This window comes from Lepidochelys olivacea (assembly GCF_965140295.1).
Source record: "Lepidochelys olivacea isolate rLepOli2 genome assembly, chromosome: 17".
NCBI lineage: Eukaryota > Metazoa > Chordata > Testudines > Cheloniidae > Lepidochelys > Lepidochelys olivacea.
The window spans coordinates 6,989,780-7,013,144 of NC_140427.1; the positions used below are offsets into that span (position 1 = coordinate 6,989,780).

The 23,365-nt window shown below is 42.6% G+C and overlaps 2 protein-coding genes across 7 annotated transcripts in view; both read left to right on the forward strand.

Annotated features, from left to right (window-relative positions):
* The window catches only part of ZNHIT3 (zinc finger HIT-type containing 3), a 33,938-nt gene that overhangs the window by 7,985 nt on the left and 2,588 nt on the right, over positions 1-23,365 (forward strand). For 2 of the 6 annotated variants that reach the window (XM_084651133.1, XM_084651134.1), the window contains exons 2-4: positions 20,276-20,370; positions 22,461-22,492; positions 22,616-22,708. In XM_084651133.1, the coding sequence (XP_084507259.1) occupies positions 20,276-20,370; positions 22,461-22,492; positions 22,616-22,708 (220 nt within the window). Of the gene's footprint in view, positions 1-5,407; positions 5,491-16,737; positions 16,872-19,407; positions 19,502-20,275; positions 20,371-21,621; positions 21,795-22,460; positions 22,493-22,615; positions 22,709-23,365 lie in introns of those variants that run through there. The other 4 variants (XM_084651131.1, XM_084651135.1, XM_084651130.1 and 1 more) reach the window with 4 other exon arrangements.
* LOC311532585 (lysophosphatidic acid receptor 1-B-like) lies at positions 12,467-13,429 on the forward strand (the record flags this gene model as incomplete). Its single annotated transcript, XM_084651159.1, has 1 exon — positions 12,467-13,429. The coding sequence occupies one exon, from the start codon at positions 12,467-12,469 to the stop codon at positions 13,427-13,429; it is 963 nt and encodes a 320-aa protein (XP_084507285.1).

A 23,365-nucleotide genomic window follows, 5' to 3' on the forward strand; every position in this document is an offset into this window, starting at 1 on the left:
TGGTAGATACGCTGGAGGGCAGGGATAGGATACAGAGGGACCTAAACAAATTGGAGGTTTGGGCCAAAAGAAATCTGATGAGGTTCAATAAGGATAAGTGCAGGGTCCTGCACTTAGGACAGAAGAACCCAATGCACAGCTACAGACTAGGGACCGAATGGCTAGGCAGCAGTTCTGCGGAAAAGGACCTAGGGGTGACAGTAGACGAGAAGCTGGATATGAGTCAGCAGTGTGCCCTTGTTGCCAAGAAAGCCAATGGCATTTTGGGATGTATAAGTAGGGACATAGCGAGCAGATCGAGGGACATGATCGTCCCCCTCTATTCGACATTGGTGAGGCCTCATCTGGAGTACTGTGTCCAGTTTTGGGCCCCACACTACAAGAAGGATGTGGATAAATTGGAGAGAGTCCAGCGAAGGGCAACAAAAATGATTAGGGGTCTGGAACACATGACTTATGAGGAGAGGCTGAGGGAACTGGGATTGTTTAGTCTGCAGAAGAGAAGATTGAGGGGGGATTTGATAGCTGCTTTCAACTACCTGAGAGGTGGTTCCAGAGAGGATGGTTCTAGACTATTCTCAGTGGTAGAAGAGGACAGGACAAGGAGTAATGTCTAAGTTGCTGTGGGGGAGGTTTAGGTTGGATATTAGGAAAAGCTTTTTCACTAGGAGGGTGGTGAAACACTGGAATGCGTTACCTAGGGAGGTGGTAGAATCTCCTTCCTTAGAAGTTTTTAAGGTCAGGCTTGACAAAGCCTTGGCTGGGATGATTTAATTGGGGATTGGTTCTGATTTGAGCAGGGGGTTGGACTAGATGACCTCCTGAGGTCCCTTCCAACCCTGATATTCTATGATTCTATGATTGTGCACCAAAGTTTGTTCGAGCTCTTTTCAGTTGTACTAGGTGCAGATATAAGGTCTTTGGTGGGGAAGAGGGCGGTGGCTCCTCCAGAACAATTTCCCCTCACTGGTCTGGTTGCACTCCCTGAAAGCCAAGAGCTTAATTCCACACTTCATATACGTCATCCTTATTTAGGACCAAAGAATCAGGTTGAGAAACTTTGGCCTTCAAATCGGACTTTCTTTTTTCCTGTATACCCATGTTCATCCTCTCGTTATTATTTAATTTACATTACAGTAGTGCTTAGGGTATGTATACCCTGCAGCAGGGAGCAAGCTTCCCAACACAGGTAGACGGGCTCACACTGGATCAGCTTGAGCTAGCATTGCTAACAATAGCAGTGTGGACATCATGGCTCCGGTGGAGAGACAAGCTAGCCACCCAGGTTCAGACCCAGGAAGTTGGGTGGGCTTTTAGTGAGCTAGCTCCAGCTGAGCAAGCACAAGTCTGTCTACCTGGGCTGGGACCCTTGCTCCTAGCTGCAGTGTAATGTACTCTTAGAGGCCCCATTTTGTGCTAGGTGCTGTACATACATATAGTCCCTGCCCCATAGAGCTTACAGTCTAAATAGAGAAGATAGCTAGAGGGCAGGAGAAATGAAGTATTGTGATGGGGGAATTTAGGCATAGAGAGACTCAGTGTCTTATCCAGTGTCACACAAGAAGTCTGTGGCTGAGTTGGAAAATGAATCCAGGTCTCCTGACCTTTAACCCCAAGGCCATTCATCCCCTTCCATAGCTGTTCCTCCACAGAATATTTTGCAGTGGTTTCCTTGGCCATGGGTGGGCTAAGAACTGGGGACATTCAGAACAGTGGGATCCCCCCACACTTTGTGGTCTCTCTCTGCAGAGATTCTCCTTACCCCAAACCCTGGCCTCAGAAAACCATTTTAAGTTCTCCCAGTCCAGACTAGCCCTTCCACTCTTTTGTGAACCCCTACAAGCCAGAGGTAAACCCTGTATTGCCTGGTAACCTGAGCAGCAAGCATCCTAAAAGGTATGCCATCATGCTTGGCGCTCGGCAGCAAAGACTTCTGGGGATCTCCTGCCGGGGCTTGGATCCTGGCCTCCAAGAGATCTGACCTTCGCCAGCCACTCCCCACAATGCTTCAAAGGATGTGCTGCAAGAATTGATGTGATCCTTTTTGTAACGTTCCTGAGGACTGTTTGCATATGACTAAGCCAGTCTGTTTCTGCAGAAGCCTGGAGACAGGAAGTAAAAGCAGTTTGCATCCTCTCCAGATGAATGGCTGGAGGCCTCTTGGATATCTGAGGAAAGCAGCCAAGGGAGGATTAAAGCAGGATCCTTTGGATCAGAGTACCATGGCTGGGGGGTGGTGGGGGGGGACACCAGATGGAACAGAGGCAGAGTAGCGGGCCACAGGCACCGTGCTCAGCGTATTGCCTCCAGTCAGCTACCTGCTTTGGTCAGCACCTGTCTCACTTCGGATGGAGATCAGAGAGCAGGAGAGTGACATGAGTCCATCTGGGGAGGCTGGGGGCATTTAGAGGGACTAAGAATGCTGGAGGATTGACCCTTGATCAACTAGGGGCTCTCCAGTTGGGAAACCCGCCCTCAAGAATGAGAGAACGTGTGGGGTTGCTCCTGATTACACTGTGTGAAGGTTTTCTGCCTACGGGCTGGGAAAGCTGGAATATCTCTACCAGTAGGTGCAGGAAAACCTGGAGAGATCCAAGCTCCCAAGGCATCTTCTCTCTCCATTGAGTTAGCTCTGATCCTTCCCAGCAAGTCTGCTCTGCCATGCGGCTACAGCCACAGTGCTCATTCTGGGGTGAGGAAGGCTGGCAAACAGTTACTTCCAGACAGTGCATTGATCTGCTGAAAGGTGATGCTGGTTGAGTGTCCCCTTGCTGGTTTGAAACAAGACCTTTCCAAATTTGCTCATGAACTTGGTCGGGGGGTTTTGTCTGATAGTTTATTTTTTAAGGGAAGTGAATTTTTAGTGCTGGTGGAATGTGCCAAATTGACTTCCCTAGAGACTGAAGTCCTCTGTCTACAGACACGGGTACAGCATAGGTGGTGGCAGTAAAAGGCCACACAGCCCCATGGCTGCACCTTAACCCTCTCCTCGCAATCTTAGATGGCCAACAGATGTGCCAGTTTTGGAGCTTGCTTTTGCACTATGGACATACCTTCTCCAAGAACAGAACTAAGACCCGTTAACCACCCAACCAGTTTGACGAGCCTCTGCCGGATTTGAACAGGTGATGAACATTAACAGCAGAGCCCTTTTCACTGTGGTGTGGGGAACTTATCCCAGTAACAGATCATTGTAGGTGGGGCATCCAGAGAGATTTGCAGGGCTTCTTGAGCCTTTTGGCTCAGTTCTTGTGTTACCTGCTTACTATCTGTTTTGTGTTATATCTGAGAACTGTATGCGGCATTATGTGCTCCAGTAAGTCTTTACCATCAACTATTGTGACTCTGTACCCACCTCCATGCAGTCTTTCTGGTCTACGGCATGACTGTGTGTGTATGAGTATATGATGTTTCCGTCTCATAGGTAATGAGAGAGTTGTAACAGAAAACTTCTCCTTTAACTCAGGTGTTAGATTGTTTTGGTTTTTTTTTTAAACTAAAGGACAATGGCTGCTACTCCTAGCCCTCAGGTGTGTGCAGGTGGTTTATCTAGGCATTGTGTTGGCCTTTTACAGTACATGGATTTGTTACACAGCTTCTATTGCAAGACCAGTCCCTTGTGCCAAACATTCCTCTAGTCTGAACATGGGTATTTTGGTTCAGGCACAAGTTGCGAAAAGCAGGAATGTTGAGACAGATGGGTTTATGACTGCAAATACAGGAAGCATTGTCTTCTTTAGAATTAAATTATAGGTAGGGGACTTCGCTGCATGACACGCAAGTTCCCTTTTTCAGTGCTGTATACATCAATGTCTTTCTCTTTTTAGACAACCTCATAAATTCTACGCAGGTTAAAAATTACAGCCCTCCATTTGGGTGAATTGTACAGGCTGTACCATGCCTAAATACCTTTAAAAGTTTGAGCTTTAGTCTCTCTGTGCCTCAGTTCCCTATCTCAAAAACGGGAATAATAGTACTTCCTTCCCTTACAGGGGTGCCATGAGGATATGTGAAAGCTATGTGCAAGATTTTGAGATGCTCTGATATAGCAGTAATGGAAGTCATATAAGTACCTAGATTAGATAGATAAATTTTAAGTTTTCCTTCTCTTGATCTCTAAATCTATTTTTGGAAAATTCTTGATGAAGTATAAGTGTGATTCTTGTCAGTTATAATAATTACTATTATTTATCGAGTGCAGGTAGTATAATAATTGCAAACTGTAATATTCCAGAAAATGTTTTTTGTTTTTGTTGTTTTTCCTTTTAAGGCTGTCCATGTCCAGGAGATGAAAAGGAAAAAGGAGTTTATTCACAGGGCCTGCCAAGGCCATTTCAGTGGATGTGCAGAGCCCGGAGAAGATTTTCAGGAGGAGTCTTTGGCTCTGTAAATTGGCTCCCATTGAAATCTGTGGGAATTTTGCAAGATTGGGCCCTTGATCTAGTCAGACTTGGGGTAGAATTTTCAGAAGTGCCTAAGTGACCTAGGAGCTTAAGTACCATTTTTCAAAAGTGGCTGTCAATCTGGCCCTTAGTCTAACAATGACTAACAATGCTGATAGGTGTCTAGAGGGAATTACAAAACTGCTCGTACAATTTAGACACCTAACTCCCACTGAAAGTCAATGGAAATCAGGCACCTAATTCACACAGTTGCTTTTGAAAATCTCACCTATCTGTGTCTTTAGGTGCCTAAATATCATTTTAAATGTGGCCCTAAGTCATCCTAACTTTCAGTCAGATGAAGGGTTTTTCTACACATGGAGTTATCCCCAGTTAGCTCTGTGTGTGGACACTCCTATTCTGGAACAAGAGTACTTGGTTCCTATTCATCTTAATCCACTGGGTTAATCGGTAGAGTTAATCAGGAATAATTCCATGTATAGACAAGCTCATGCATGCCTACATCACTTTTAAAAATGGAACTTACACTCCTAAGTAACTCAGGCACATTTAGAAAATGTTACATCTGAGAACTAGATTAGTATAGCCTTGGGTCATGTGCTACTTTGGCTGCGCAAGGTTTTCACTCCCTTCTTTTGCTTCTCCATCTGTGGCTTGTAGCTAATGTAGTTCTGTTAACTGGCTGCTGAACAATGATCTGAGACATTAAATCCTGATCATCTTGGATTCAAATTCCTGCTGAGGGCCACACATTTATGGCTAGAACATTTTCAGTTAACTGAAAAATTAGGACACAGAAATTCTAGAGTGGGACGGGATGGGGGAGGGGCAAAACCGTCCGTTTTGAAAGAGTCCCAGCAAAAATGTTGGAAAGAGATTATACACTCGACTCTTGTCTTCCTATCCAAAGAGGAAGGCTTTAATCCACATTAATTAAAACAAAAATTGGGTAAATAGGCTCCTTGTTTTTACTACCCCCTTTGCTGAATATTCCTTCTTTGCAGGCCTGCTGGATCTAGATTGAAATGCTGAGTAGATGCGTATTCTTGTGTCAAAACTGTGCTGGAGGTCATGGCAAGCAGGAATGGTATGTTCTTCCTTAATAAGATCCAGCCTGCTCTTTGCCTTTCATAATTTGGGACAGGATATTTGCTGTCCACAGTTTGTTAAAAAATATTTTTAATAGAATGAGGGGATGGTTGGAAAAAATAGTTATTGTATGTTGGGCCTGTGGAATTTCATAGCAAGAAAGGTCTTGGGGCTCAAGCATAAAATGGTGAGCCAGACCTGGGTTGTGTTCCTATTCCTACCACTGCCTTTCTGTGTTTCCATGGGCAAATCACTTAACCTCTCGGTGCTTCACTTTCCCTATATGTAAAATAAGCATAAACGACTGGAGGGATAACACTGGGTGATGTGAGGTGCAACGGAGACACAAAATATTGTCTTACTCATCACATTGCAGTGCTGCATCTTCTATAACTTCAGGAACAGTTTTTGCGCATTTATTTAAAATCACGGTAAAATTCTGCAGTCTTCAGACAGGCACGTCTCCCGTTGGTGTCAGTAGAAGTTTTGCCTGAGTAAGGACTTGCAGAATTTGTCTTAGATATTTTACAAACTGCTTTTTGGTTTCAACACAAAACCCAGGATGCATGATATCCCTCATAGGACAAATTCTGACATGCCTTGTGCTAATGTATATGGACAAAACTGTGCATGACTTTCCCATAAAGTGGACCCCTCTCAGGAAGCCCGCCTAGGTGCGATTCTACCCAGATCCTGGCAGATAGTATTACTGACACTCATTATTTGTATTACAGCAGCACGTAAAGGCCACAACTGAGACCGAATAACATTATGCTTGACACTGTACTGATATATAGTAGGAGATGATCCCTGCCCCGAGGTGTGAGAGGTGTGAGAGGCTAGTTGTGCATGTGCCCTGCACTTCCATCTGCACAGAGAGAAAAGGGGGTGTCGTCAGGGGGAAAGTGAGCATGCTTAGCTCCATTGCACACTTCCTGCAAGCTTGACCCCAGTGACATGCTGTTCAAAACTCTATAGTCCAAGCTCTCTCTTGGTGCCAGTGGGCATTTTGAGAGTATTGGGCCTTCCATGGTTGGGTGTCACAGTTTCAAAGTGAATGTTTCAATGTAAGACCAAGACTGAAGGACTCTCGTTAAATTATTCAGCGCTGGGTGGCTCAATATTCTTAAACCTAAGCTAATGTATACCAGAATGTAGCACTTAAAAGTCATGTGACACTGTGGACCTAAAGGGTTTGATGTTGGAAAGTGACCTCTTGTACCCATAAACATGCTACTTTACATTCTCATTTGTCTAGCTAAAAAAATTATAGTTTATTGGGACTGTTTTTTGTCTGCAAACTTCCTGCAAGCATTCCTGAGCTCTGGTCTATCGGTAATAAAAAGGCCGTAATTTCCTATCTCTTTATATCTGTTTGCTGACCGTAAGAATGGTTAAAGTCACAAGATGATCTTTCTGGTGCCATATATCTTCTGCATGGTACAGTACATTCCTGCAACATAAAATATGGCATTTAAAACAAAGCAATCAGCAGGTTGACTGATGGCTGGGCAAGTGGCCTGTTAGAGATCCATTCAATCTCATTTAAAAAAAAGACTGAAAGCTGCAAATTATGCACATAGCTAGTCCAAGTAACCATGTGTTCCTAGAACCACTGTCCTGGTCTTTCACCTCCTGCCAATGACCTCTATTGCAGGCTATGACCCACCTGTTGTCTCATGTTTCGAATTAGACTGCAAAGTCTTTGGGGTGGGGACTGACCTTTTTTTTTTTTTTTTTTGGTGGGTTTATACAGCACCCAGCACAATGATGGTTCAGCCTGACTGGGGCCTCTGAGTGCTCCTGTAATATAAATAAATTCTTAGATTTAGAAGAGAGCTAGCGAGAGAGAGGCCTGATCCAAAGGCCTGACCTGTATTTTTTTCTTGTCTTGCCACAACAAAATTTGGAAATTAAATATATCAGCAAACTCTTTCCCATTTTAAAAATTCAAATAATATTTTTAAATTAGGCTAATGATTCACTTGAAAACCTAACAGACCTCAAGACAATTTTTTCCTTTATAGTGCTCATAAGAGATGACGTTGTTTAATGGTTATCGTGTGGGGGCTGAGTGTCACGGCTTCTGGGTTCTACTCCCTGTTTGGAAATTGACTTGGTGTGGGACAACTAGGACCTGATTTTTCAGAGGTGCAGACAACCCACAACTCCAGCTGAACACCAAGGGATCAGCATGTCTGAAATCGGACCCTAATTGTTTCAGGCTGGCACTCAAGAACTGGGGCACCCACTAGTAGTGGACATTTTAAAAAAACATGCCTCTCCAAATTTCTGTCTCTCACTTTATCGGTAAAATGAGTACACTAATACTTGCCTGCCCCACAGAGGTAACAGGAAGCTTAATTAATGTTTATAAAGCACTCTGATATCCTGGGGGGAAAGGTGATACAGAAGAGCAAAATATTGTTATTACTTAGCATTTGTTTTCACACTATATAATATAATAATACCTACCTCTTATATAGTGTTTTTCATCAGTAGGTATCAAACAGCTAGATATAAATCAGTTACTTTCTGGTAACACCAGGTACACATCTAAACCTGTTGAGCTTTTGGCCAAGGGAAGGTGGAAGGAAGGATGTTCTAATGGTTAGGACACTAGCCTGGGACTTCAGTGACCTAGGTTCAATTCCCTGCTGTGCTACAGACTTCCCCTGTGACTTAAGTAAGTCACTTAGTCTTTCTGTGCTTTAGTTACTCATCTGTAAAATGAGGACAATAGTACTTCCCTACTTCTCAGCAGTGTTGTGAGGCTAAATAAAGATCACCAGATGCTCTGGTAATCATAGGACTGGAAGGGACCTCGAGAGGTCATCTAGTCCAGTCCCCTGCACTCGTGGCAGGACTAAGTATTATCTAGACCATCCCTGAGAAGGTGTACGTCTAACCTGCTCTTAACAATCTCCAGTGATGGAGATTCCACAACCTCCCTGGGCAATTTATTCCAGTGCTTAACCACCCTAAAAGTTAGGAAGTTTTTCCTGATGTCCAACCTAAACTGCCCTTACTGTAATTTAAGGCCATTGCTTCTTGTCCTATCCTCAGAGGTTAAGAAGAACATTTTTTCTCCCTCCTCCTTGTAACAACCTTTTTTGTAATTGAAAACTATTACCATGTCCCCTCTCAGTCTTCTCTTTTCCAGACTAAACAAACCCAGTTTCTTGAATCTTCCTTCATAGGTCATGTTTTCTAGACCTTTAATCATTTTTGTTGCTCTTCTCTGGACTTTCTCCAATTTGTCCACTTCTTTCCTGGACACAATACTCCAGTTGAGGCATAATCAGCACCGAGCAGAACGGAAGAATTACTTCTCGTGTCTTGCTTACAACACTCCTGCTAATACATCCCAGAATGATGATCATGTTTTTTGCAACAGTGTTACACTGTTCGCTCATGGGGAGGCCCAGGATAGATGTTCAGCTCTGGCAGAGTAGGTGGTCCCCAGTCTAGCATAGCTTTCATTCTCAGCTTTAAACCATTCCTTATATATATTTTTGAAAGTTCAAAACTCTCTTGCAAAAAGCTGAAAAGAGAGAAGTCTGGCTTCCTCTACATAAATGCATAATAAATCAGCACTCTCTACTACTTCACTAATATCTCCTTTAATCTAATAATATCGGATGGATTTTTAAAATTTTATTTGGCAAATCCAATAGAGAATTAAGAAGATCCCTCAGCTTTTCACAAAGAAGCTATTTATGCTCTGTTTGATATTACTCTTTAATTAGGCTATCACTTCACATGATATTTCACCCCAGAACACTAGATTCCCAAGAGACTTAAGGTAACGTTTTCAAAAGTGTTAGCTTCACTTTGGAGCCTCAGTTCTATTGAACTTAGGTGCTTTTGAAAAATTTACCCTTAATAACTTTACTGCTGCTGGTCCCACTGTTCTCCCCTTTTGTCTGACTTGTACATCAGTGGATGCAGTGGATCTAGCTGGATGCTGACAGGAACTGCTGCCCCTCGCGGTATTGCCAGGGAGGTAGTGATAGTGGCAGAAATAGTAAAAGAGGACACAGCAAAACAACATGCCAACTGCTTGGACGATGAAGTCGTAAGAGGACAAACAAGAGTGTATAGACAAGCATTAACACACAACTTTTTGTTGGTCACGCTTTGCACTGGGTATGTTTCTAAAGGGTTAATATAGCATGAATAGATTTTTTTTTTTTAATAAAGGGTTGATCAACTGTTGTTGAGTCAAACAGGTCGATAGTTTGCTTATAGCCATTCATAACACCTTGGCTGATGTTCTTATAACCCTCTATAATGCATACTATTTACATTTGTAACATGCTTACAACACCTATTAAGCCTTTATCAACTTTATAAAGGCATCCTTAATATAAAGTGGGATTATTTTGGTTTCCTTTTCATGTCCATCCAGCCTTTTCATATGGATTTCTTACCTTGGGTTTCCGGTTTGCTGAATTTTGTAAAATGCTGGCAGAACTATTGTGATTCACAGATTCATAGATTTTAAGGACAGAAGGGACAATTTTGATAATCTAGTCTCTGACCTCCCATATAACATAGTCCATAGAAATTCACCGATGCTAGGAATTCCTGCATCAAGTCCAAAACTGCTGTTGGAGTTATAGTGTAGTGACATTACCATTTCACTGTAATAGATGCTTATTTTGAATAAAAATTAATCCTATGATTATAGAATAATGATGCAGACTCATGACTTGGTGCATCATCAGCTGATTTAAAATTATTCTGTAATTATTCTGTTCTATAAACTTTTCGGTATAACCCAATTTGGTTATTTTGCTCACAGGAAACTTGTACCAGTGGGTCCTCATTTTGGACAGCCAAATAACAGCATAAATATTTCAGCAGGTCCTCTGTCCAGAAGGTTTTCTTGTGATAAAAAGAGAGGGCTGTATATAAAAAAAGATAAAATTTTATGGACCAAAAGCAGCTGTTTGGGTATAAAAAGGTACCTGTGTATGTGTACCAATGCAAATTCACATATTGATTCACTGTTTGCATTGGCTGATATGATGTAAGAAAAGAAAGCCATCAGACTCAGCAAAAACTTTCTAAGGGAGGATTATGTGAATATTTGCCCTTTTGTGGTACTCCCAGAGAGCTCTGATACTGTCCCACTTTCTTCATTTTTCCCACTCACAATGTGTGTAGCTGTAGAACATTCTTTATAACAACAGTGACCTCTACTGTCTAACATGCGTTTTTATAATGTACATTCCAACACCAGCCTTCTTCCAACGAGGCTGAAGCACTTTAAACTTGGTTCTTGAAACTCATATAGCTTTTTAAAAAAATAGATCAGAAAGTAGTCATTAATTGTGCTGGTACCACATGGAATAGCCCATAATGAATATATGCAAATACAGATGCTTGTCATTTGCCTTCTACAAACGTGTATCAGGACTAGATAAATACATATGATGGGATTTCAAAGCACCTAAGTAGCTTAAGTGCTTAACTTCCATTGATTTCATTAAGAGTTAGGTGCCTAACCTGCTTGGATGCTTTTGAAAATCCTGCGAATAGACTAGACCCTCTTATTCAGTGTATGTTTTAACTTAAAAAGAAAACAGTAGGAAGTGTTCATGATTTACACCATTGTTAGAGAGAGGAGACTCAGGCCCTTATATTTAGCTATTGGTCATGAAGCATTTTTGAATGTCCTGCCTGAAAATGATGTTTCTGCAAATATAGGTTTCAGTTCTGTAATTGGCTCTGTTTGGGCAGACCCTTTCACCTGCATGAAGCCCCTCTGGGACATTGCAAAGGGGTTTGATTGCAGGCTTGGGGATCTATTGTCTTACCATGTCTGTACTGTGCTTAGAAAAATTGAACAGCTACTGTTCAGACCAATTGCAACTGTGAGAAAACAGGCATTTAGCTACTAGATTGTTGGTTCTATCAAATTGCTGTTAGAAATTCTGATGTATTCCCTATGTAATGTATTAGGCACACATGAACTATATGTATTTTTGTGCATAAAACAATTTTGAATTTTAACTCAGGGGATGCTGTGTTGTATGAAAGCTTTAATGGTTAGTAGCATTTCTGGTACTTCAGAATCATTCTGAGATGAAAGTACAGCTCACAATTCTGTGTGAGAGGCTGGATTAAGAAATTATCAGCCCTGACTCATATCGGGTCTAGAAAGAGGCAGAAAATGGCTGATTTTAGTTAAGAACATAATACTAGAGGTCTGTAAACCATCCAGGATATGAGACGCTTTAAGATTTGCTCTGAAATGAAAGCTGGGCAATAAATTGGCATCTTTTTCTACAAAGAAATTGAATTGAAGACTAGGGCCCTGAGCCAGCAAAAGCATGTAAGCACATGCTTAACTTTAAGCACATGAGAATTCCACTGAAATCAATGGGACTACTCACAAGTTTAACTTTAAGCATGTTTTTAAGTACTTTTCTGGATTGGGGCTCAAGACAGTGAAGCTAAAATATTGTTTTCCACATTTAATTTCCACCCAATGACATGCTCTGCTAAATATTACCATACTAGCATATCTATCTCTGTCTAATCTATCTATGAATCAGGGCCCAAATTCACATTAGTTTCTATTTTTTTATACCGTCAGAGACTTTATAATTATTAATCTGATCATATAATGCCACTGTAGGCAGTGAATATTTACTGCTTGATAAAGGTTGCCGTAGGCAGGGGAATGATACTTTATTGAATATGTTTGCCACCTTTGGTTATCCTAGCAACCTGAAGGGGTTTAGCCATGCCCCTGAATTGATAACCAAAGCGCTTAAATGCACCAAGGGTTGAAGTTTAATCCATTATTAGGATGATATCGTGGCAACAGAAACTCCATCAAAAAGATAAATTTTTGAACTGCCGAGCAGGGGGGCAGTAATACATCTTGTAGTATTCACTCTCATGGGATATAGGATATACAAAGCAGTGTTTTTTAGCAGTTTAAAATTGGATTTTCCACCATGAACAGATACCTGAACTGTTCTGTCAACAGCACTGAAATCTGGAGCTCCAATCTAGTCCTTGCACTGGGTATCCCTCAACTGATCATGAACATAATATCTGTGATCATCAACTGTGCGGTCATCATTACCATATTGTCTACAAAGGATCTGCATAAACCCATCTTTATTCTTTTCTGCAATTTGGCTTTTTCTGATCTCCTCACCAGCTCTTCAGGCTTTTGGATTTCAATGCTGTTCATCACTAATCCAGAAAGCACAATCTTTGGATCCAAAGATATCCTCATAGTTTATGCCTTTTATACTATGTCTATTCTGTCCACCATCTATAACTTAGTCAGCATTGGAATTGAGCGCTACTTGGCTGTGGCAGAAAGCCTCAGGATGAGATGCAGGGTTTCCAGAAACCAGTCGCTGGCTGCAGCTCTAATTAACTGGGCAGTTGCATTCTTTTTGGGTTGCATACCTCTAGTGGGGTGGAACTGCTTGCACAACAAAGAAAACATCTCTGCTCTCTATAGCCCCTTTTGTGTTGACTACCTCATCTTAATCACCATCCCCAACTGTGTGGTGGCTTTTATTTTGCCTCTGTTCACCTACCTTAGCATCATTGCCGTCTTGAGGAAACAGAAGTTCACAGTGGGAGCGTGTGGACAAACCACTGGCACCTACAAATCAGCTGAAGTCCAGGTTGCCAGAACTGGTGTCTTTATCTGGCTTCTGGCACTGTTTTCCTATGCACCTTTCGTTGTAGGAGTTGTGTTAGATGCAGCCAACCGTCTGTGCCCCACTGACCTGTATCCAAGTGTCTATGTGTTTCGAAACTTTACTGCTATGATGATAACAATGAACTGTCTAGGGAACCCCATCATATACACGCTCCAAGTCAAAACACTGGGGAGTAAGCTCAAGTTTTTGAAGTGCCCTGCCAGCAACCGGGTACAAGTCATTGGGAATATCTGACCCAGTCTGGAATTGCATATGACTAACAACACATTCTGTCTGTCTGTCTATCTATCTATCTCTGCATGCATGTAGTTCTTCAGATGGACTATAGTTCTCTCTCGCAAAGCTACACTCAGATTTTAGCATGCCAAAGATTGGCCTACAACCATGGGTCAATTTCAGAACTAGGGCAAGTGGACAGCTCCCTGTTGCAACTTTGGCAGAGGCAGGGCTGGAACTGCTTAACTCTTTCATAGGCACCAACATCACTGATTTGAGCTCTTCAAGTCTTTGCTTTGTAATGCACCTATGGAGAAATTCATACTGAGTGCCTGTGGGAGCAAAAAACCCAAACAAGGGGAGCTTTTTTTAATGAGCAAAAACTGGCTGTGAACATTAGCCTACTTCAGTCATTGGACTATAGAAATGCAATCATCCAAATGGTCTGTTAGGTGCTTCTCTGGATGCACCCCTGTTGGTCTTGCTGTGATAAAATAGCAATGCTGTTGTCTTGAAAGGAAAGAGTTTTGTGAGTTAAATCAATTTTCTTTACATTATTTTAATTTTACTTGATTATTCAGTTAACCCTTGACCCTGAACACAGGAATTGTGAGTAGCAGTTATTTGTCTGCTGACAGTTCTGTGTATGCCTGATTTGTCTCTCTTTATTGGAAACATAAGATTTATTTTGCATTAAGAGAAAAATAAATCCATGGATACTATTTACTTTGCATTGGAGATGTGCTTTTGCTGTGCTTGCATTACTACCAAACTTTCTTTTTTTGTATTGTTTCACATTGTTAAAGGAGACTTTGTGTTCATTTACACGAAAATTTTCAGAAATAGTGGAAAAAATTAGTTTCAGCTATTTATTTATAATCACTTTTCTGTGTGCAAAAATTTATTTCTTTTTCTATTAACATAGCACTCACCGTAGTTTACTGTAGACCTTTTAATTGCAAAATATAGATGAATTGTGTCTTTTTTTGTGAAACATTTGTGATCCTATACTTTCTACCTTTTCAGTTCTTCATATTTCTACTTTTCACACTGCGTCCACTTTAAAACTTGAACTATAACCTCAGTTAAAAACACACTTCAGTTTTACAATATCAAGACTGCAATGGAGTTAATCGTGTACCAAGAAAATTGTTGGAGTTTTCAGATAAAAAGAGCAAACATTTTATAACTGGTATTAAACTTTGTTCATCTGCATCTAATTAAAAAGAGGGAGGGTTCCCCACCCCCCAAAAATTGGATACTTGAATAGTTTATTTTTTCATATTTCCTTACGTAGACTAGAAAATGGAAAACTAATTTTTCAACTCTGCCCCTTATTGTTCAAAATAAACTTTTGGGATAAATGTTTTGGGGGGATTTTTGGGATAGAAGTTTTGAGTGATCTGAGGTAGTCCTAAAGCACTACACGTATGGTTGTGAATACAGAAATCTGCACTTAGAAATCCTTGTTACACAAGCTCACCTTTTTGATCGAAAAGGCTACTTAAATGGACATTGTCTGGTGTGTGAAAATACAGTAATATGGATTCATAGTCACAAAACAAACACACACATCACATAAACAAAACAAAATCATCATTTGAAAATCAGCCCTTGAATTGCTGGTTTGGAGTTTTGAAAATGAAGCTGTTTATTTTTATACATTTCAAGGTGGTTTTTGTTTGTGCTTTGGGTGGTTCTGGTTTGTTTGTTTGTTTTGCTTTTAATTATTATTCTGAAACCTCTAAAGACTTAGGTGAAATTTTCCTTAAACATCATCAGCCTTTTATTCAGAGGGTCTGAAACAGCAAGTTTAGTTTACTATGATGGTAACATGCATCAGTTAAATTAACACATAGGTAAATTCAACATTTACGTACTGGCAATTTAGTGTTTTATGGATATTGGTAACAAAAGCCATCTTGACTGTGACGCTAAATATGGAAAATCTGGGAGGTGTTTTTATATTTTTTTAAGCAAGCATTTAAAAGCTGTCCATTACTTTTAAGGAAGTGACAGTACCAGGTAAACAATAATGAATAATCATTAAAATAAATGATGTCCTATAGGTCAAGTAGGACAAATTCTCTTCTATTTCTTTTAAATATTACTGTATTCTTAATTGTATTTCAGAAGTTACAACATCTAAACAGCTGTTTCTCACTAATTATATTTCAACCTGAGTTGTAAATCAGGAGATTATAATCTGCCCTTTAGTGGGTTTTGTTTTTAAAGATAAAACTGGGGTGTGATATTTATTTTGCTTAGCTGCATTAACAGCCATGTTGACCTTGGCAAGCTGACATGTAGCAACCAGAATATTTCATTTACCATTTATCTATGCTGGTGATTGTAAAAGATATTGAAATTCTTTTAAAAGCAAGATAACAAACAGTTGGCCCCTAGCCAGAAAAAGAAAAGTTAATCTCAAACCTATCAATTCGCAAATAAAACTTTGTACTGCTACAGCCCCTTTTGTTCAGGCACAGTGCTGTTCCTACTAAAGTCAATAGCAAAACTCACATTGATTTAACTTGAAGGAAATGTGGGCTGGGATGTAGAAGATTGGGGTTCTCTTTCTGGCATTGTCACTGATGTGTGACTTTGAACCAGTCACTTCACTTATCTGTGCCTCTACTTCCCCTCTCATGCTGTGTCTATTTAGACTGTAAACTCTTCACGGCAGGAACTGTCTCCTGCTCTGGGTGTGTTCAGTGCCTCCCACAATGGGGCATTGATTTGATTTAGGGTGTGTAAATATTGCATCAGTAATAACAGTAAGAAGCAGGAGAAGGTACAGTAATTAGGAATCCAGATTTGTTTATTTTTTCAAATTTAAAAAGCCTTCTGTCTAAGATACAGTCGATACTATGTACACCCAGAAATATATTAGATCATTGACCTTAAATAAGATCTTCCAACTCATCCATATAAATTCCTCCGCCCCACTTCATCATGTTATTCAGCCCCTTCCGCATCGCTGCCCCTGTAAAAGCCTGGTAACACAGAAGACCCTTACGGCATAGCCCAGGTTCATTGTATCCAGGCTTTGTTGGCTTTTATAGGGCAGAGTTAATATCTTAAGATCCATTCAGAAAGCTAGAGAGAGCACAGGTGTGAAATGTGTGTTCTGCTTGGAACACCACAAGAGGGCAGCTGCATTCCGCACTGTAAACTTGTGAGTAAGTGAAGCAGGATTTGCAAGTGGTCCTCTAGTTTCACAGGAACTGTAGATCCAGTGCTGAAAATATGAAGTAAAATACTCTGGATAGTTACAATATGCTTATCACTGTGGTACCTGAGTGTGTATTGCATTTTCCTCATCAGTGTGCTGATAAACCTACAATGCTGCCTGTCACTTCTGTTGATCATTTATGCTGCAAAACAAATGCAAATCATAAATCCAAAGGCACCGAAACTCAAACTTCCCTTTACCAGGCTGCTGTTCGTGAGTGATCACGTGAGTATTGTGCTTGTGCTTTGTGCTACCCAGACTGTAAGATGAATTCTGGTAACTAACATTCATTAACATAAGAATGGCCATACTGGGTCAGACCAAAGGTCCATCCAGCCCAGTATCCTGTCTGACAGTGGCCAATGCCAGGTGCCCCAGAGGGAGTGAACCTAACAGGTAATGATCAAGTGATCTCTCTCCTGCCATCCATCTCCACCCTCTGACAAACAGAGACTAGGGACATCATTCCTTACCCATCCTGGCTAATAGCCATTAATTGACGTGACCTCCATGAATTTATCTAGTTCTCTTTTAAACCCTGTTATAGTCCTAGTCTTCACAACCTCCTCAGGCAAGGAGTTCCACAAGTTGACTCTGCGCTGTGTGAAGAAGAACTTCCTTTTATTTGTTTTAAACCTGCTGCCCATTAATTTCATTTGGTGGCCCCTAGTTCTTATATTATGGGAACAAGTAAATAACTTTTCCTTATTCACTTTCTCCACACTACTCATGATTTTATAGACCTCTATCATATCCCTCCTTCGTCTCCTCCTTTCCAAGCTGAAAAGTCCTAGCCTCTTTAATCTCTCCTCATATGGGACCCATTCCAAACCTCTAATCATTTTAAAAAAAGAAAAGGAGTACTTGTGGCACCTTAGAGACTAACAAATTTATAAGCTTTCGTGAGCTACAGCTCACTTCATCGGATGCATTCAGTGGAAAATACAGTGGGGAGATGGGGAAATAGTTTTACTTTGTGTAATGACCCATCCACTCCCAGTCTCTATTCAAGCCTAAGTTAATTGTATCCAGTTTGCAAATATAATTCCAATTCAGCAGTCTCTAGTTGGAGTCTGTTTTTGAAGTCTTTTTGTTGTAATATTTTGACTTTTAGGTCGTAATTGAGTGACCAGAGAGATTGAAGTGTTCTCCGACTGGTGTACTCCTCCCCCCCACCCCCCAATTGCTCAGACAGTCTTGTCAACTGCTGGAAATGGTCCACCTTGATTATCACTACAAAAGGTTTTCTCCCCCCCCCCCCCCATTAGCTCATCTTAAGTGATCACTCTCGTTACAGTGTGTATGGTAAAACCCATTGTTTCATGTTCTCTGTGTATATAAATCTCCCCACTGTATTTTCCACTGAATGCATCCGATGAAGTGAGCTGTAGCTCACGAAAACTTATGCTCAAATAAATTTGTTAGTCTCTAAGGTGCACAAGTACTCCTTTTTCTTTTTGCGAATACAGACTAACACGGCTGCTACTCTGAAACTAATCATTTTAGTTGCCCTTCTCTGAACCTTTTCTAATGCCAGTATAACCATTCAGTTTAACCATTAACTCTGCAAAGAAGTAAATGTTTGCTTTAGATTATCTTGTGGCCATTTAGGGGGTCCCTTCTCCCTCTACTTGTTTTCAGATCAAACATGGACACTAGCTTTCAAGTCTAGCACTCCTGATCACCTTGCATGGAACTGAGACTTGTTGATCAACCGGCAGTAACCTGCAGGATGCTATTATCACTTGGAGAATGTATAATGTGCTCTACAGTGTCCATCCCTTTGCGGTGTCTTATAAAGGGATTCCTTCCAGAAATATGTCACTCCATGTAGCAGATTATTACCATAGCCACAGTACAGAGCCAGTGGTTCTCTCTTTTTCTTTTCAGAATCCCTATTTTTTCATGGAGAATTCATATTTTTTCCTACTCTGTCCCTCTCGTCTGGAAGAGTGCCTCTCCTTTTATCCATCTAAATTCCAGACTATTTCAGAATCTCATCTCAGCTAATGATGCCTCTAACCCTCTTCCAGGCCCATCCCTAGACCAACAAAATAGAGAGAGTGGGGGAGAGGGAGAAATGTATGAGTATTTTGTAAGAGGGTCCCTCTATTTCTCACAAGAAGCCTCTCCAGAGCAGGACTATGTGGAAAACAGCACTGTGAGCAACTCCCTCTTTAAAAGCGAGAGCAAAGCAACATGTATGGTAGTTTATCCAGGAAGGAGACATATGCTTTTGTTTGTGGATTGCTGTGAAAAAGAGAACAACTTTTAACCTTGTCTCCTTGTTGTAAACTACCATACAGCCTTAAATCCAATATACATATGAGAAGGAGACATACTATAAAACTATAACTATATAGTTAAAACTATAACTTCTTCTTTTAAGAGATGTGATGGTTTTAACATTTCTTTGAACATGTGTGCTGTCCTTGTATGTATTTTGGAGTTAAGGCTGCATGGGACTGTACAGAGCCAGGGGCATGAACAACGAGTTGTAGAAGGAGGATAGCAATGGGCAAGAGTTAACACATTTTATATGGGTATAGACAGAGCAATAGAAGCGTGGTTCTTAACTATATGTCTGCTAGTTTTTCAGTACTTGAAGATGTTATTGAAGTGACAGTGTAACCTTAACTAACATTAAACGAACTAATGTTTTCTTTGTGTGAATACAATAGATATTTAATGTTCCAAAAAGTGATCCATAGTCTGAGGTTCATCAAATTCACATTGATTTGTCTGTCTGTCTAATTTTCAGGCTCCTAGTGAACAAAGCAGGTCATGCTGATGTAGATTGCTTGTAGGTAATGTTTCTAGGAAGAATAGAATAGAATGAGCCCATCGTCTCCCAGGTAAAAAGTGCCAAATATCTGTTGAAGTTGCATGAATTTACAGGGAGATTTTCAAAGGCACAAAAGGCAGCTTGAGCCAAACTCTCAATGAAAAGCTAATCAGAGTTGGTCACCTGACTCCTGTTTTATGCCTTTGAAAATCTCCCCGTAGTTGACTTTGTAGAGCATTGAAAGGTTCATTCCAGCAGGTTTCAGAGTAGCAGCCGTGTTAGTCTGTATTCGCAAAAAGAAAAGGAGGACTTGTGGCACCTTAGAGACTAACCAATTTATTCCAGCAGGTGTCACTATAGTCAACAAAAATATCCAGTCTGGGTGCATCAAACTAAATTCAACCATCTAAAAGGGATGGGGGGAGGGGAGAGAAGAAGAGTGACTCAAAAAGGAGGAGAAAAAAATTCTTCTGGGGCAGCAGACCTGACCTTCTCTTTTATGTGGGCCTCTAGTGTAACTAAGTGTATGTCTACACAGCCTGTGAGAGTGAGGCTCAGAGCCCAGGTTGACACATTTAGGCTTCGCCTACAGTTCTAAAAACAGCGGTGTAGACATTGCAGCTCAGGCTAGATCTCGGGCTCTGAAGTCTGGGGTGTGATATCCTAGAAAAAACTATAGAGAGCTTTTGAGTCTGTAAATATACTGGCAGCTGTAAGCTAAGAAACTGCTCAGGTTGTTTTTGGTTCTTCCTATGTTTGTGAGGAGTGGGATTTTGTACATTCCTTGTATATAAACAAGATTGCACCAAAGAAAATACCAGATTCAATCAATTTCTCCTTCCAGCTGGAATATCCCCAGGGCCCTGAAATTGGGTTGAAAAGCTACAGCTGCATGCCCACCCTTTCTTTGCAAGTGGAAGCCACGCAAAGGTCTCAAAGGTAAGTCGAGTTATCATAAATTTAGCTAATGACAATAGAAACTCCAGCCAGGAGAAGAGGAAAAATGCTTTGTTAACTGGAAAGCAGCTCAATATTTAGAAGCAAAGTAAAATGAGTTAATGGGTTCTCAGATTCTTACACCATGTCCATCAGCACAGTATCCGAACTCATTGCAGGACTGAAAACAAAAGTGGTGAGGTGTCCTTTCTTGGTCCTGTGGGAGTGAAGTTATGGGCCCATCCCTGCGATAGTGCTGTCTCCTCAAGGCATGTGTGGTACCCTGGAATCTCTAGACAGGGTCATGGTTCTGGGGAGTGGCAGAGCCACAGATCTGGTGGGTGGAGGAGGGGTTTTTTTTATGTACCTTGGAACCAGACCATTCTGAGCCTTGAAAATAAGGTGTAAGAACAAGGTTTTCAAAGGTATTTAGGCACCCAAAGATGCAGCTAGATGCCCTATTGCTGTTTTTAAAATGCCTGTCTTAAACCTGGAAGCAAACAATTCTATGACTATGGGTGACAAAGGAGGAAAAAGGAGAGAGTTTTGTTTGTATTTTAATTTCTGGGAAGTGCTCCGCCGCTCCTGGGCCGAAGGCAATAGAAGTAGGTTGAAGGGGTGGACAGAGGAGGGGAGCCAGTCAAGGAAGTTGAATACAAGGGTGAGATGCTTCAGTCACCTGAGGCTGGTCTATCCAAATATGTAACACAGCACCCCTCCGCTCCCAAGGTAAGGAAGGACAGGGTGGGGAGTGGTTCTCAGTTAAGGGCTGAGAGGCCACAGGGGCTCAGACCCAAGGACCGGGGCCCATGCCAGGGCCCCCCGAGGGCGTGAACAGAACAGGGGTTCAGCCAGCGCTCCGTACGTGCACCCCTGGGTGGCAGGAGCCTGCACGGCCCTAGGGCCCAGTCTCTAGGGTGCCGCAAGTCCTCCTCTTCTTTTTGCGAATACAGACTAACAGGGCTGCTCCTCTGAAACCAGACACGACCCCGTTCTCGCCCCAGGGGCTGCCTCAGAAGCATCGGCGTGCCTCTTGAGGGCGGCCAGCAGTGATGCTCTCTGTGCTAAGCGCCTGGCCCTGGGTCTTGTCTCCTTAATTCCTCTTCTCTTCCCGCCCATCTTGTCTCCTGCTGTTGCTCGGGGTGTCCCCAGCGGCCAAGGCCCCCAGTCCAGCGGGCAGGGGCTGACCCGGGGCCTCCAGCCCCCCCCCCCCCCCCGCGCTGGGGGCGGCGCGCATCGGCGATGGATTAGTAGAGCCGGGTGGAGGCGATGGGCGCGCGGCTGAGCGGGGCTTGGGGCGGAGCCGGAGCGCGGGCGGCGGCTGGGAGCGGACGGAGCATGGAGCGGCAGGGCGGCGGCGGCGGCTGCGGCGTGTGCGCGGGGCGCGGCGCCCCCCGGTACCGCTGCCCGGGCTGCCGGGCCAGATAGTGAGTGCGGGGGGCGCGGGCTGGGACCCCCCCCGGTCACGGCCGGTTAAACAGCCCCCTCCCCCCCCCGGTAGGGGCACCCGGCTCCCAGGCCCGGCAGGTTCCTCCCGTGACCCCCCCCCCGCAGGACCCCTCCCGGCAGGGGCCTCCTGGCTCCCGGCCTGGGCCGCTCCCCCTCCCCCGTGCAGTAGCGGCCCGTGGCCCCTCAGCTGCGAAGGGAGCCTCGTGCCGGCTGCCGGGACGGGTCCGCCCCCCCCGGGGCAGCGGCCTGCGGCAGGGAAGGGGATCCTCGTTCTCCGCCCGCCGCCGGTTAGAGCTGGGCGCGGCAGCCCCCGGAGCCCCGCGATGGCTCTTTCCCCCTCGGGGGGGGGGGGGGAGGAGGGAAGAGAGGTGGGGGGCGCCCCCTCTGTCCTACAAGTGAACCAGCGGAGCCGCTTCGTTTCTGCCTATTCGCCGGCGCTGCTGGGCCCAGACCCCGTGCGGGGAGCGGGGATACTCGCTGCGCCGCGGGGAGCCGCTGCTTGTCCCCGAGGTTGCTCGCTCTGCAAGGAGCGTGGCTGCAGTTAGTCTCTGGCGGCGCCCAGGCACCCGCTAACGGGTGTTTTATTAAAAAAAGGAATGGCTCTTTTTTTTTTTTATACTTACTTACACTGTTCTTTGTTGTAGTTGTTCTGTCCCCTGCTACAAGAAGCATAAAGGTAAGAAGATGACTTTGGCTCAGCGCTGTACATTGTTCGAAAGGAGTTTTTAAGATACTGCTCACTTGCAGCTGTGTGACCTTCCTGCTGTGGAGAATTCATGTAACTTTGAATTTTTCATAGACCAGTGTAGACCCCAACAGGATCAGGTTGGAAAGACGCTGATTACAGACCCATCCTCACCTTTCAGAAGAGTTAAACCAGTGGAAAATGAAGGTATGTTTACTTCCTTTATAAATATACTAAAAGCATAAATTCTGGATATCGATTACCAAATGAGCCTTCTGTGGCTTCTTAGCAGAAATGGTCACACAAAAAGAACCAAAGAGTTCATCTTTCATCTGCTTGGTTACTGCTAGTTTCTCATTGGAGAAAGAAAAATAGCCCAAAACCTAGGGACTGGGAAAAATTAACACGCCAATTATGTACCCAGAAAAATAGAGGACAAATAGGTATTTGGTTACCATTTATTCAGTATTCAGGCAAAAAACATTTGTCTGCTAAAGGGAAAAAAAGTACAACTGTCCACTTATTTTATATTAACAGTGGATAGACATGCCTGATTTAATAAATGTCATCAAAAGTTTCACTCTCTCTAATAAAAGTACCAGAAACACCACATCCTGGATATGGTAAAGAGGCTTTCTCTGTAATATAGTTAGAGAGATCTAATGATTAGATTACTATGTAATGTTTTTCTAAACAAAAGCTCATTGTGGTAATGATTATAATTTTGTCTGATATTTAAATGCAGTGATTTGTAAACCTGTTAAAACTGCCTAAATACATTTAATCCCCCCATAAATAGACAGGTTTTTAATACATAAAATTAAAGCACATTATTATAAAGGTTGTAATTTGAAACAATCTTAT